Raw genomic sequence first — 16,052 nt, 5'->3', positions numbered from 1 at the left:
GTTTGAATAACATAAAAATAAAGATATTTGTAGGCAGCTTTTGAATAACAAGTAAAACTGCATGCCACTTGATATGCATTTGTGGTCAAATTTACTGGCTAAAAGCTAAAAAGGAAAAAAAAAACTGCACCATACTTCTTATATTAAATAAAATGTTTTAGGACTGTACCAATTTTTAGTCGTTTACTAGCTATAAAGTGAAACTAAACTCTTTTAACATTCGAATTTTTCCTATTCCGTCACCGCAATAGAAGTTCAATGCACAATTAATAGTTTAAACAATGATTTATATTTTTCTTTGTATTTGAATACTTGAATTTCATAAAATAAGCAAATGACATGAAACTTTTTTCTTTTCTTTCATATACATGAAAGATTATTTAGCAATCAGCAAATGGTCTTTAATACTTATAAATAAGTATTAATATTCCAGCATAAGTGTTTCGTATTACTTTATATGTTCACTTCTGTACTCGTACTATGCATATCCAAATTATCTATTTTGTAAAAATAATTTCCGTACTCCATGACTGGATACATTACAACAAAATATTTTTATTTATTTACCTGTATACATGTAAGTTATCTAATATGGCGACATTTTGTTGAATGTTATGGATGTCTTTCTGATATTGTTGAACATGCATCCCTTATTTAATAATTGTTTATGGACATTGTGTAATTGATCATATTTATTCGTTCTATGCTGTTCACTTGTTTTTGTTAATATGTCTTTTGAATTTCTGTCTTATAGTGCGTCCTTCTATGTTGTGATGTTAAACTGTTGTTTAAGGTAAGAGTAGAGGTTATTTCCTATTTTTGTCAACCCGCTGAATTTGTTAGCACCTGTCCCAAGTCAGCAACCTGATGTTCAGTGGTTGCCCTGTGTTGAGATGGTTCGTAAGTATTTCTCGTTTCTTGTTTTTCATATAAATTACACCGTTGATTTCACTGTTCATTTGATTTTATACTAGTAATTGAAGTGCCCTTTATAGCTTGCTGTCCGATGTGAATCAGGGCTCCGAGTTGAAGATCGTACTTTGACCTATAATATTTTACTTTTACACATTGTGGCTTGGTCGGAAAGTTGTCTCATTAGCACTCATAACACATATTTTTCTATTTAAACCACATGTCCGTTTGAAACAACAATGTTTCCAGACATTAAGTGAATATATTTGATAGACTACCACAAAAAAATAAATAAATGCAAAACACTGTCGAGTTTCATATAAAATGTGTTTTTCTATGTTGTGATGTAATGCTATTGTTTCAGAAAAATGGAGAAGGTTTGATACCATTAGAACGTTTAATCCCGCTGCAAATGTTTGCACCTGTCCTTAGTCAGGAATCTGATGTACAGTAGTTGTCGTTTGTTTATGTAATTTATACGTGTTACTCGTTTCTCGTTTTTTTTATATAGATAAGACCGTTGGTTTTCCCGTTTGAATGGTTTTACACTAGTAATTTTGCAATTTGGGAACATTTATAGCTTGTTGTTCAGTGTGAGCCAAGGCTCCGTGTTGAAGGCCGTACATTGACCTATAATGGTTTACTTTTTTTAAATTGTTATTTGGATGGAGAGTTGTCTCATTGGCACTCACACCACATCTTCCTATATCTATAACAGTTTAAAGACGCTGCAAATCTCAAAACGTATGTCACCAAAACTTGATTTCATTTAATCATGTTAATTGTTCATTTTGAAACCACATGAAAATAAAAAAAATAATTTATTCTTACAGTCCACGTTTATTGTTAGCTATAGGTCACATGTAACTTTCATTATTTTATTTAATAGTTTTGAAAACAAATAACAATCTTGTTTTTTTCTTTTCACGTTCCTAAATCAAAGACATATTGAACACAACCTGCACCTGTATGTGTTTTGAAAAATTTATTCCACAGGTATGATAAATTGCATATATATTGCAGATAGATAACTGAGGCTGAAAGCATATATTTTGCAAATTACATCTATATATCTTTGTTAGTGTATTGTACCGAATGCATATTATTAATTTCAATTAATATAGTACAAACATGACAAATATTCGATTAAACGCGAATTTTGACTCATTATTCATGGTATTAGACCTATTATAGGACTTTATGTGAACAAACTTAAAATTTAATTGCTTGTGAACTTTGTTAAGATGTATGGCCAATCATTGTTCTAAAATTGATATTAGATTACAATAGATATCCACAATATATGAAATGAAATTTATTTATCAGGACCTTGTCGTGCCCTTCTAATAGGAAGTGCTAAGAAGCATTTGCAATTGGTCTCTAATGATTTTTTTGTGCACTTCTCGTTTGTAAATAAAGTAAGATCATCATAATGTCATTTTTCTTTCAAAGTTGTACCATTGCAACTTTAGAATTTGAGAACTTCAATAAAAAGAAAATACAACTGTAATGCGAATCATGTACGCATTTTAGTTTAAAAGATCTTATATATAAAACGCTGATATAATTAAATTGAATACAAAACCACAAGAAACAAAGATAATGCCATTTCAATAATATTTTCATGCGGGAATCAGAACATTAGTGTTAGTACATTTACATTTCTTAATTTATAAACTGAAACGATTAAAATGGATGGGGGAAAACAAATCAAACAAATAATGATTAACACTGACAGAACAAATAATACGCAATACTTTCGATTTGGTACGATCAAATTTAAAACAAAAACAAAAACCAAATTAACAAATTTAACCATCACAGGTGCAACAATTTAGCAAAAGACAATTTCAGTTCATCAATTTGAACAAGTGAGAGGTTAGATAGCTATAAAAACCACGTTTAATCCATTATTTACTTCATAAGAATGCCTGAATTAATTCAGGATTATGACATTTGTTATCCAGTCGTTTGATGTGTTTGCCCTTTTGATTTTACCGTTTGATTACGGACTTTCCGTTTTAAATTTTTCTTGGAGTTATTTGTTATATTTGTTATATTATTGTATACTGTTGTAAGCATAAGATGGGGTTATATAATTTGTTTTTATTTTGAGGCTGCTATATGTATCATTGACATACAGTCGGATTATTTACACTTCTTGAAACTTTAACAAAACATAATATAAGGGGATATTGGGTGATAACAAAAACTATATATACTTTAAATTATGTAAGAAAGAAATCATATATCAATTTTAGTCAAAACCTTGAAAGCATATCAGGTTCAAGGAGGTTTTTTTCACTGTTCGTTTACCACAATAATAAATACATATATCAGATAACCTACAGCAACACATGTATAAATCACTTTCATAGATCAGTGTAAAAGCACTTTCATAGATCAGTGTAAAATCACTTTCATAGATCAGCGTAAATGTTGTGAATTGTCAAATGCAAGACGTGCCACATTTTAAATGTCGAAAATTACTGTTGAAATGAATGAGGAATAACACGACGTTTTACTAAGTCGATATCAATTGAATTGTTGCCTCAAATATGACACTACGGCATGATGTAATTAAGGTCGATGGAGGAGATTCTGCTTGCTGTTGTTTCTACATTAGTTGAAATCTGAAAAATCAAAACAAAAACATAGTATTAATCAATTATCTGCATATAGATACCTCGCCGCATTCCTTTGACAGGCAAGCTTTCGTTTATAAGTTTATACGATTTTTTTCTAATTAATAAAATCCATATTTATTTTGATTTTAAAGTATATAATGGTATTGAAGTGTGAGTTATAGGTACTGACGTTATTTGTCATCTTCATTACGTATATCCTGTCCTTTTATTTGCCTTTGTAAACTTATTAACTTTTGCTGTTTTGATAATATTCTTGGTTTGCTACTTATACAACGCGATTGTAGTATTGAGCTATAGTAATGCAATTAAAGCAATTAACCTTTAATTCCTTATAAGAGCTAACTAATTCCCGGAAAATGAGAAGGACTGAAACAGGTTCAGATCTGAGTAACAAACAAAACATACAAAATATAGAGTTTTTTATTATTTAAATATATCAGTCACAAAATTTTAGCAATGATAACAAATAACTTAGATTTTAGTTGATACAAACATTTCCGAAATGAGTTTTTATTTGTTTTAAGTTATACCTATGCGTAGGAAATATTTGTGTTTGTTTATATGTATCACTTTCTAGTATAGTGTTGTTGACCGAGACATATTTGGTGTAGTAACACCTTTCTGCCATATCTACGGCATTAAAGTTGTGTCCTGGATGTTTATTTGTACTGTATTCCCGTCACGAGTATTGCCATTTCAGTGTTTATGTTAACATTGCCATACACGCCGGAGATTTGGCTAGCCAGGTACAACCCACCTTTGTTTTCTTAAAATATTCTGTAGGAAGTCTATATATGGCAGTTGAATGAATGAGTCCGTTTTAATGTATGTTGGCGTTTGTTTTTGCTGCTGTTCAGTGTTTCTGTTGTTCCGTTATTTGTCTTGTTATCGTTTAATCTATTTATAAATACTTAACAGTGATTTACTTCTGCTTACTTTATTTGAAACAAACATTTGACAAAAAACATACCTGCTGAAAATCATCCAAGAATGCATGGGCTTTTAAAGAGGGACGAAAGACACCAGAGGGATAGTCAAACTCATAGATCGAAGAAACTGACAACGCCTGGCGAAAAATAAAAAGACAAACAGACAAATACTAGTACATAAGACACAACTTATGTTTAGAAAACTTGAGACTAAGCAACACGAACTCCACCATAATCTTGGGGTGATCTCAGGAGCTACAGGAAGTGTACGCAGATCCTGCTCCAAATGTGACATCCGTCGTGTTGCTTATGTTATTATAAATCCGGTAAATAGTCTTATTCGGTAGGTCACAATCTTGAAAAGGGAAGGGTATTGTAGTTTCGACATAAGGAAATATCCGATATCATATCTGTGAAACGGTTATTCCATAACGGTCAACCAACTCGTGATGGCGTCCGTAAAATTTACGAAGGGATGATTTCAACTTCCCCATTTGAAACTCTTCGTTAAATAGCTTCCTTGAGAGCAGCAATCTTCTATCAAGGAAATCATAATAGGAAATAAGAGCCCGAGAATATCGTATCAATTGCGAGATAAATACTCCGTATGTTCATGCAAACGATCCGTATTGCACAAAAGTACCAGTTAAAAGAAGAGTCTTCTTTCTTCTGTTTTAATTTGGAAGTGGAGATTTTTTCAAAATCTATTTATTTAACATTGGTTTGCGGATGTGTTTAAATGGTGTTTGTATCGTTTATAAACATTCTAGCTCTTATCTCATCAGGGAACATGTTCAAGACGCGTACGCGAAAACGCGGAATATGTTGACAAAATGGCCAATATTGGGCAAGTATTTGACAGGTACCATAAATTTATCATAGTAATTGGTTTCATACGAATACCTATATATTCTATGTTACTTGCATAAAAAGTTATGGAAAGTAATTAACAGACGGCCCTATTTAAATAGTGTAAGAAATATAAACAAACAAATGAGATCATATAATTACTCTTTTGTGAAATAATTACCTTTAAATTTGTTTTCTAATCATCTTGTTCCATGTCATAATCTTCAGTTGAACAAATGATTTCAGGAACATGTTCTCAAAATGGTAGATACGTGATTGCAAAGAAAATAAAGAAATCAGATTAATTCATGAAAATCTGCCATTATAAGTATAACATTGAGTATCCTAAAAACAAAACTAATCCAAATGGCGAATTATATCAATACATGCTGTGAATATAGAATCATAAAAATATACAAATGTTTTGAAACCCTTGAATGTTTTTTATTGACGGAAAATGTATCTTTTTCGTTATAAATGACATTGATTGAAACAAAATAGAAAACACGAAATGTTTAAAACACTTAAATATGTTATGTTACGAACAGTTAAAGTGTTTAATTATATACAACAATGAAAATAATTCAACCAGAACAATCTGTCTAATATCATGAAATTAACAATGAAATCAAATAACAAATAGATGAATTTATAAAGTAATATTCAAACGAAAACAAATCAGCATGAAAAACATATATTAACTCTTATATGCTTGCAATATTCTATATTTTCATATAAAGTAAATAATATTTATACAATCATTGCACCTTTTAAAAATGTATGTTATCAGATTTTGAATATATATTTTATTAATTGTTCAATAACGACAAAAGTGTTGACGTAATATTCCTACACACATGCAATTTGATAATCAAACAAAAAAGCTGTTAATGTTAGTAGGTGACACGTATATAAGAATAGTGTGTTATATATTGTATCATACATTGTAAGATGTTTAGGATTAATTAAATAATCAATTTTAGTAAATACATCGTTTCAAATGAAAATTGAGAATAACACCCTACTATCTTGTACATATGACATTATAACATGTATTCATCTTTAAATGAGACAATATTAAAACTATAATCAAAAGTGGATTTGCATAAAAATTATTTTAATAACACATTCGAATGTAAATATCAATTTGAACTATAAGTACTCTTTTTTTCCATATATGCTGTTTTTTATTTAAATGGTCTGAATAAATCAGAACAATGCAAGATCCCTCAATAATTTAAATATGTTCATATACATTTTCGCTATATATTAAGGTTTGTGTCTTTTACTGATAAATGTTACGATTGATGTCAAGGCTTTCCATTTCATAGTTTTTTTTATCAATTAGTCACCTTAATTAAACTGCTTACCATGACAATAGGTTGGTTGTTTGCTGTCACAAACACACTGAGCTGTTCCATTGATTGGTTCTACAAAGCAGTTTCCAAATCCACAGTTGTATGTCGTACACTGACTTTCTGTTAAAGTTCATATCAAAACATAATGTCAAGTTGGAAATATTGTCTGTGCCAGTGAGATTTACTACTTTAAAGTTCAATGGCAGTATTTGACAACCGTTCTACGGTGATTCGAGATGCACGTATTTTATGTTATGTTATCGGATTTCAAATTGAATCATTTAAACATATGCACCGTAGAATGAAGAAGGTAATGCCTGTTGCTTATATTCTGCATTTTCCAACTGATGAACTCACAAAAATAGTTATGCAAGAATATTTTACTGAAACTAGAGTGAAATATGACTAACCAATAGAGTCCATAATGATAACTTGAATTCCCAATAAAAAAAAAATACATGGTCAATATGATCATAATTTTCTAAAGTAATGCATTATTTTTCTGTTCAATTTTACCTGCCATAAACTTTTTTATTTTTATTTTTGATATCGTGTACAGTTAGTACATAACGTATTGTTGTTATCATTATCATTCATTATAGAAAATTACTAATTGCTGAATATAGCTTAAAACATTTTTCGTAATCAACATGATCAACGTGAGCAGGAATTTTCTAAAAAGAATATTGCTAATTTCAAAGTAGCTTTATATAAATATAAAAACTAATGTGTTCACCTAGACAAAATTCGCCAGTCCATTGTCCAATACAGTCACAAACAACTTTTCCATCCCCGCTCGTGATACATTTTCCACCATTAAAGCATTGACAATTATCAGCTTAAATGAAAATATATCAACTTTATAAAAATGAATTATGATGAAAATTGCGTTTTATATTATACAATTGATAAATCTGTTGAATAAAGTGAGAATAGTTTGCAAGTTGATATGCCTGGAATCTTTGAAAGTTGATACATCGTATAATAATATGTCTAGTGGGTTGATAAAGCCTTGACACATATATGAAAAGAAAATAAAAGGTTGACAGAGACTACTTGTGACATTATGTCAGTTTCACTATAAAACATGCAAATAATTGTGTTTAACAAAATTATAAAAAAAAAATGAAATACTGATATTTGCGAGATTTTCTGATTTAACGATGTTAACTCCAGTATTATCATTCTTAATAGAATAAATAAGTGAAATGAAATGATAAGAAATACTTTGACGGAATTTATATGATATAAACTGTTCGACCAATATGCTGGGAAGCAATTTATTGTTAAGAAACCAAAACTACCTTTACTTAAAAAAAGTTCCATCATCAAATTTGAATATATTTACTATGGGCATTGCAACTTATCATATATTTTTATATTTCTAAAGATGCATTTGTGTGAAATAATACTTTGAAATGTGGAGCCATCAATCGTTTTGAGTAAAAATGAATGGAACACTGATCAGCAGGTAATTTATATTATTTGAATTATGAAATATGTACCACCAAATATTCTTAATGTTATGTTTGCATTGCTAATGATTTATGTTTTTCACCATATCATTGTGTTTTTTCGTTACTAATTTTACTTTTTCTTTATGTAAGTTTGAGATTAATGGAAAGGAAAAAAATAAAACCCGCAAGGTACACATTTATTTGTACTATATGGGGAATCTACTCAGCAGTTTTTATTTGTGTTATGTTAAGTTTTTTATATTTAATTATTCATTATTCATTTTATCATAATGTATGTAGGGTGGTTATCACAGTGTACAAAAAGAGCGTCATAAAAAATACATGTTGTCTCTTTGACACATTCCCCATTTCCATTCTCAATTTTATGTACAGGTTTACTTAGCCGTGTTTGGCACACCGTTTTGGAATTTTGAGTCCCCAATGCTCTTCAACTTGTTTGGCTTTATAAATGTTTTGATATGAGTGTCACTGATGAGTATTATGAAGACAATACGCGCGTCTGGCGTACTAAATTATAATCCTGGTAATTTTGACTATTTACACCACTGGGTCGATGCCACTGCTGGTGAACGTTTCGTCCCCGAGGGTATCACCAGCCCTGTTAACAAAACTTTGAATTTTCGAAAAACTAAGGATTTTCTTATCCCAGGCATAGATGACCTTACACGTGTTTGGCACAACTTTTTGGAATTTTTGGTCCCTTATGCTTTTTAACTTTGTACTTGTTTGGCTTTATAAATATTTTGATATGAGCGTCACTGATGAGTATTATGAAGACAATACGCGCGTCTGGCGTACTAAATTATAATTCTGGTACTTTTGATACTATTTACACCACTGGGTCGATGCCACTGCTGGTGAACGTTTCGTCCCCGAGGGTATCACCAGCCCAGTAGTCAACACTTTGGTGTTGACATGAATATCAATAATGTGGTCATTTTTATAAATTTCCTGTTAACAAAACTTTGAATTTTCGAAAAACTAAGGATTTTCTTATCTCAGGCATAGATGACCTTACACGTGTTTGGCACAACTTTTTGGAATTTTTGGTCCCTAATGCTTTTTAACTTTGTACTTGTTTGGCTTTATAAATATTTTGATATGAGTGTCACTGATGAGTCTTATGAAGACGAAACGCGCGTCTGGCGTTCTAAATTATAATCCTGGTAATTTTGATACTAAACATGGTTGCTCTCATTATGTTTCAGAATTTTCTGATAGTATTTAGTATCTAAATTTAATGTGGTTAGTACTTTTTCAAAACATTACGCCGTTCCTGTAATAGAATGAGACATATTTAGTTCAGGTCTGTGTGTCTGTGCGTTCTTTTGGTTCGTTTTGTTCGTTTTACAGTTCGACCGGTATCAGGATGAAGGGTTTTGATTAAAGTAGTTTACCATAAAGATAGGGCATATCAACCTGCAAGTTCGTAAACCTTTTTTGTATGATGTGAACTGTTTTAACCATATGCAACACCATAAACTGATCGAAGAAATATAATTCGAGTAGAGCATCTTCTCTTATGGAGGCATTTTGTCTATATAACAGAATGTTGGATATGGTGTACTAATATGCTAATTTTGATGTAGATTATCTTTTCATTGGTGTGCAGAGTTGAAACAAAGTACAATTGAAAATGTGGAATGTGTCAAAGAGACAACACCCCGACAAAAGAGCAGAAAACACTCAAAAGCCAACAATAGTTCTTCAACAAGCGCGAAAATCCCAGACTTCAGCTGGCCCTTTAACAAAATATATGAACAAAACCAGAGGCTCCTGAATTGAGACAGGCGCATTCATGAAGCGGTGTTAAACATGTGTAGTGATATTTCAACCCTCCGCTATACCTCTAGCCAATGTAGAAGAAAAAAAACACAGTAATACACACAGTAAAAAAGAATAATTAGCAATAGGAAATTAAAAGTCATCTCATTTATCATAACTTTTTTATCAAGTTTCGCAAAAAATATAGATGTCAAGATCCCGGTAAGAGCAGTTATCATTGTTGGTATGAGCTTTAGTTCAGTTCAGCATGGAAAAACTGTTTTGTGTACATACTGAAGTCGTCAATACATCATCCAAATATCTAAAAGTGTTATTAAATGTTTGTATCAGATGTTGTTTCGAGGGTCTTTGCTGATTTAAGTCATAAATTGTAACCGATAACATTATAGAAATAGGTCAGCAATCAGTGGTGCACATAAAGTCTTTTTTGGAATTCCGATAACTTGACGATATACGGAGTCTCAATTGCGAACACACATTTTATCTAGTAAAAATTCAAGCGCAGTTATAGTATCAAAGCAGGTCCAATTGACAAAGTTCTTTTGTTTGTTGTTACAAAAAAATGACCTTAAAGAGTTTGAACATACATATTTGCATTTTGACATTTGATTACCCATTTGATTAGGTGTGTGAATTTTTTCTTAACAATATTATGAGGTAAAGTGGTATATAGGTAAATCAGAACTTTGAACAGTTTTGAAATCACCAATGAAAGCATGCAAATAATTAAGTACTTCCAACAAATTTTGACACACCAAATAATATCAATTCCACTATTTTCATTGTCTCGAGACCTGTCTTAGTAATTTTTGTGTTCTTTTTAAACATATATTTCTTTTTATCTTTGATTGTTCGTGTGTGTAAATGGTGTCAAGACTTATGAACCTGTCAATGTTGTTTTCTTTTAAAAGATATAATTATCTTGATGGAGTAGACACATGATTTTTACGAATTCAAATTTCTTATTTAAAAGTAATTAACTAGTTTATTTCCTTATAAAATATAATCACTCATCTTAAGTACTATTTGTTTATATTACTTACGATTACATTTGTCCAGCTCAGCCGATCTCAGAGAAATAATAAATTTTCCGTCGCTACATTGAGCACTTGTTCCAATAGATGGTCTTTCAATTATCCAGGACCAAAATGGAATTACACCACAATCACAGTTAATTGGATTTGAACCAAGGTTCCTGCAAGCATAAATAGTATATGCAAAATTAACTGATGTTATAAAGTTCATGGGTAATAGTGGCAGACAAGAAAAACCTAATGAATAAGAGGGTATTTTTGATGTTTTTTTTTACATTAATTATAACATTAATTTCCAGAATTGAATAAATATAGAAATAAAACTCACAAAGATTGATGTCGAAAACACACAGAAACTAGAAAACGCTAATTTTACGCTATATGAATCTCATGAAACATTGTAAAAGATTACATGTACCTAGAAATGCTGCAATTTAACCCATTTTATGACTTCTCAAAATATGTGTCTAGTGATCAGTAATAGTAAAGGAGCAATACATTTGCATAATTGATTATGCACGATTCTTTTTGCAAAGATGTTCATTATGGTTGAATTGTTAAGCATTTTGTAATTTGGACATCTCAAAGCTTACTTTACGGTATGGTACATGTTTTTCATATTGTTACTTGTTTCTGCTTACATTCAGATCCTTTTTTTTGTAATAGTCCTTAAATCTTGTGTTATCATGCATACGAATAAACTGTCTTATTATTATGAAACATCCACTCATTTGCACAAGCTCAAACTATTTTTAAGCAACAGATTCTCATTAGGTGTTGGTGTGTCTGTGTTTGTGTGTGTGTGTGAATTTTTTGTTTTAACAAACTTACAACGTTGATAGATGAGTTAGATTTCCTAGAGCATTTTCCTCAATTAGACTTATGTTGTTTCCGCTTAAATCTCTGGAAGTAATATGTATATATACTTAGTTTTTTTAAACATAATTATAGAGGAGCTTATCAAAAACAGTTTTCAAGAGAGGAAGAACAATCTCCGACATCATATTTGATACCAATGACATCACGTTCTGTGTTGAAGGTCAAGCTAGTCGATGAACATGTTTTTTCACGCCAATGATTGGAAAGCACTTTTTTAAAGTAGGATATACGTGATATTTACTCCATAAACAGGCGCTGATCGAATGTTACTTCATAGATTAGGGAAACTGCACAATTGGACAGCATAATCATACTTTAGAAGTTTGTCTTAATATGAGACAAAATCTATTTTAGGTATTATTCATTTTGAATATGGTAAAGGTAAGTTCAGCACAGTCACTAAACAATGAATTTTCAAGTGAGTTATCCTTAGCTGAATAGAGGACCGTGGATTAATACAAAGGATAATACAAGTTTTCTTGCGTTATTTCTGAGTAAATCATATTTGTTTTCTTCGTTGGAGATGTAAATGTTGACAGAGAGAGGGGCTCTATTACTGTCATATCAATGCCAATTGCCTGATATTTTGTTGTTCTTTCAACGTCACAAACAAACTTAAGGTTTTAAAGAGCCTGTGTTGCTCACCTGCATCATCAACTATTGGCATTTCGGTAAAAATCTTCATTAAATTGGAACACCTTTAACGTGGTCTAGATTTAATTTACAGTTTCAGTTATGTTAACATATTTGTAGACTCTATCCTGCTAGTTTTCTGTTTCTACAGTTTTCATCTATCGATTATAGTTTTTGAGATAACAGCATCAATATCATTAAAGATAAGGAACAATAGATCCGATAGCTAGTTTTATTGGTATATGTTGCCATGCCGATCATTTGTGCAATTTAAAGTTTCATTTGTAACAGTTTAAGATCTCTGACAAAAACGCAAAAAAATGGTAAACGTCGTCACTTAAGGGCAATAACTCGAATAAGCAGTCGTCTAACGATTTTGGTCTTGATGGCTTATTCGTTTTTTATTTTTAGCTGATCATAACTGCTATTTAATGTTTCCGTCTATATACTTTACCAGATAATAGGGAACAATTGTAAAATGCAAAAAAAAAAACGTAATGAAGAGCAACTTTTATCGAAAGTCGTCTGACAGTTTTAACACGTTTAACTTAAATGGACTATTGGTACAGCTCATCATTCTTATCATTGTGGCTCCTAGAGTTAAATTTATAAATATAAAATTATAATCAAACTTGCATTTTACCCTTATGTTTTGTTTTATTAATTTTGGCCTTACTTGTAGGCAGACACGGGCATATTGTAATCAATATACCATAATTATAAATGAGGTTACGTTTGATTGAGTGTGTCTCCGTGGTTTCAGAGGAGAAGACTTTTGTAAAATAAAAAAAAACGATGACGACGGAAGACGATGGGTGACGGACGCTAAGTGGTAGGTAAAGCTCCAGTGATCTTTCAGTGAGCTTATAAAAAAGAAAGCAGATTGATGACGTCAATTACAGAGAATTTTCATTTTATCAGTACCTAGAAAAAACTTTTATCTTTATACATAGACCAATCCATTTAAACTTTGATTAAAACTTTTACATCTGTGTTAAAATTCATAATGTTAAATATCAGGAAATTGTAGGTTTCCCTCAAACTACAAAAATTGATACACACGAAAATAAATGATTCCACAGTAATAGATTATGCTGGTCCATGTTCACGCTACACAAACTTCTTTAACAGTTATTAAAATTGAGAATGGAAATGCGGAATGTGCCAAAGAGACAACAACCCGATCATAGAGCAGACAACAGCGGAAGGTCACCAACAGGTCTTCAATGCAACGAGAAATTCCCGCATCCGGAAGCGTCCTTCAGCTGTCCCGTAAACAAATATATACTATAAAAAAGAAGATGTGGTATGATTGCCAATGAGACAACCACAAAAGACCAAAATGACACAGACATTAACAACTATAGGTACCCATACGGCCTTCAACAATGAACAAAGCCCATACCGCATAGTCTAGCATATACTAGTTCAGTGATAACGAACGCCATACTAAACTCCAAATCGTACACAAGAAACTAAAAGTTAAAATAATACAAGACTAACAAAGGCCAGAGGCTCCTGACTTGGGACAGGCGCAAAAGTGCAGCTCGGTTAAACATGGTTATGAGATCTCAACCCTCCACCTATACCTCTAGCCAATGCAGACAAGTAAACGCATAACAATACGCACACTAAAATTCAGTTCAAGAGAAGTTAGAGTCTGATGTCAGAAGATGTAACCAAAGAAAAAAAACAAAATGACAATAATACAGCAGTTAACTGACATGCCAGTTCCAGACTTCAATTAAACTGATATAAAAATTATGTCTTCGTCATATAAATATCAGGCACAATCCTCCCCGTGAGGGGTTTAGTATCATACCATCATAACATATATGAGAAGAACATAACCCGTTTCATGCCAACAACTGGGTTTTTAATAAATGTGTTTAGTTCCGATGCAAAGGCCCTATAAGTGAATCCATATTAACGGCAAAATATGCAATCTTTAATGACCTGACAACATTATCGTAATTATATCCCTTCTTAATAAGTCTATTTAAAGGTTGTATCTTTACAATAAAAAAACCGCATAACATTCTTGTAAATTTTGAATGAAAACTTTCCTTTTTCATATTATTTTTAACAATGTATACTGTGTTATATTCACAACTCTGATTTTTTTGACAGAGTATAGACTCGCATGCACTTTAAAAGTCCCTGCCAAGGCTCCCAGGCTCTCCAATTGCAGTTCATCAGATTTTTGTGTTTTTTGTTATCTTGATTTGTTTCATTCCAATCCATTTACAAGATTGAAACATTTAAACACTGCTGCTGTCCTTGCCAAGTAACGAATATTTTTTTTTGCCTTTGTTTCAAATTTTTGGATATATTACATAAATTATAGTGAATATAAGATACTTACAGACGATAAAGCAATGGAAGATTAACAAATGTGTACTCTACGATTGATGTGAGCTCATTGTTGTGTAGGTACCTAGTAAACAAACGACAACATATGTTGTTGTTAAAATGTATCAGGATTGTTGTTAAACATGTTAAACATTTAGAATAATGATTTCAGTTGAATAATTCATTTTTTATAGGTAAGTGTTATCAGGAAGTCGATCAAACATGAAATGAGGTATACAGCTACATACCAAATTCAAGACAGCTGTTTAGTACATGTACTGTGTAAAGTTCAAAATCATTTGCCGTATTAGTAAGATCTCTTTGTGCGTTATAGCCTATGATATTGTTCTCCCACAAACTTGTTTTTTGAAAGAACAGATATAGGCATAGTGACGTACGCAGACAATTCCGCTTAAACGTCTGCTTTTGACTGCTCATTCCCATGTCATCACCTACTGTGTTTACGATTTCTCTATGCCTTTCTCCACATAACAGCAGTATATGGTCGTTTTCATTACTGCTGTGCGATTTTCAATTTATTTGAAAACTATCCTAATTTGGTTGACCTATTGAGACTGATACTCAAAATTCCAAAGAAAATCTGACATGGCGTGGCAAAACATAAAAAAGCGAAGAAAAAAAGACATACAAGTCCACAAAAGACTAAACGATAAACTACAGACTGAGCAACAAGACCCTCACTGAAAGCATATTGCCCTAAAGGATGAAAAATAACAACATATCAACATGATCAATGCTTTGAAAACCTTTTTTGTTTAGTATTTTTCGAGTTTCAAGAATTTCTATTAACTGTTATCATTGCACTAAGCTTCAGCTTAGAATAAGTAGCAATATATTAATATACTTACAGGTATTGAAGCTTTGGTAGATTGACAAAAGCTAATTGTTCTATTGTAGATATTTCATTGTTGTGGAGTTCCCTTAAAATATAAAATATTCTTGAAAGACACCTGTCAGTCAGAGAAATTTAAATGAGCATATTAAATATCTGTCAAGCATACATAAATTGTTGCAATTTGTCAACCTTTTACTTTTGTTTGTTTCGTTTTGTTGAGGGAGAAATAACAAGCTATCAACGGCCGTACAGAACATTTTTTTTTACATGAATCAAAAGTGGATTATGAGTTGTCAATAACGTCATAAATTGTTATGAATGAAGCTTTTTCCTGATTAT

The 16,052-nt window shown here is 31.4% G+C and overlaps 1 protein-coding gene across 1 annotated transcript in view; it reads right to left on the bottom strand.

Moving 5' to 3' along the window:
- Nucleotides 1-1,944: 1,944 nt before the first annotated feature.
- LOC143079903 (uncharacterized) overlaps nucleotides 1,945-16,052 on the bottom strand; it is a 270,874-nt gene continuing 256,766 nt past the window's right edge. Inside the window, exons 24-29 of the mRNA XM_076255530.1 lie at nucleotides 11,003-11,154; nucleotides 7,433-7,534; nucleotides 5,520-6,816; nucleotides 4,531-4,626; nucleotides 3,880-3,943; nucleotides 1,945-3,545 (exon numbers count right to left, since the gene is read on the bottom strand). Of these exons, the coding sequence (XP_076111645.1) occupies nucleotides 6,692-6,816; nucleotides 7,433-7,534; nucleotides 11,003-11,154 (379 nt within the window). The 3' untranslated portion in view covers nucleotides 1,945-3,545; nucleotides 3,880-3,943; nucleotides 4,531-4,626; nucleotides 5,520-6,691. The remainder of the gene's footprint in view (nucleotides 3,546-3,879; nucleotides 3,944-4,530; nucleotides 4,627-5,519; nucleotides 6,817-7,432; nucleotides 7,535-11,002; nucleotides 11,155-16,052) is intronic.

This window comes from Mytilus galloprovincialis, chromosome 6, assembly GCF_965363235.1.
Source record: "Mytilus galloprovincialis chromosome 6, xbMytGall1.hap1.1, whole genome shotgun sequence".
In the NCBI taxonomy this organism is placed as follows: domain Eukaryota; kingdom Metazoa; phylum Mollusca; class Bivalvia; order Mytilida; family Mytilidae; genus Mytilus; species Mytilus galloprovincialis.
The sequence above is the reverse complement of the archived record's forward strand: the minus strand, read 5'-3'. Positions and strand labels throughout refer to the sequence as shown.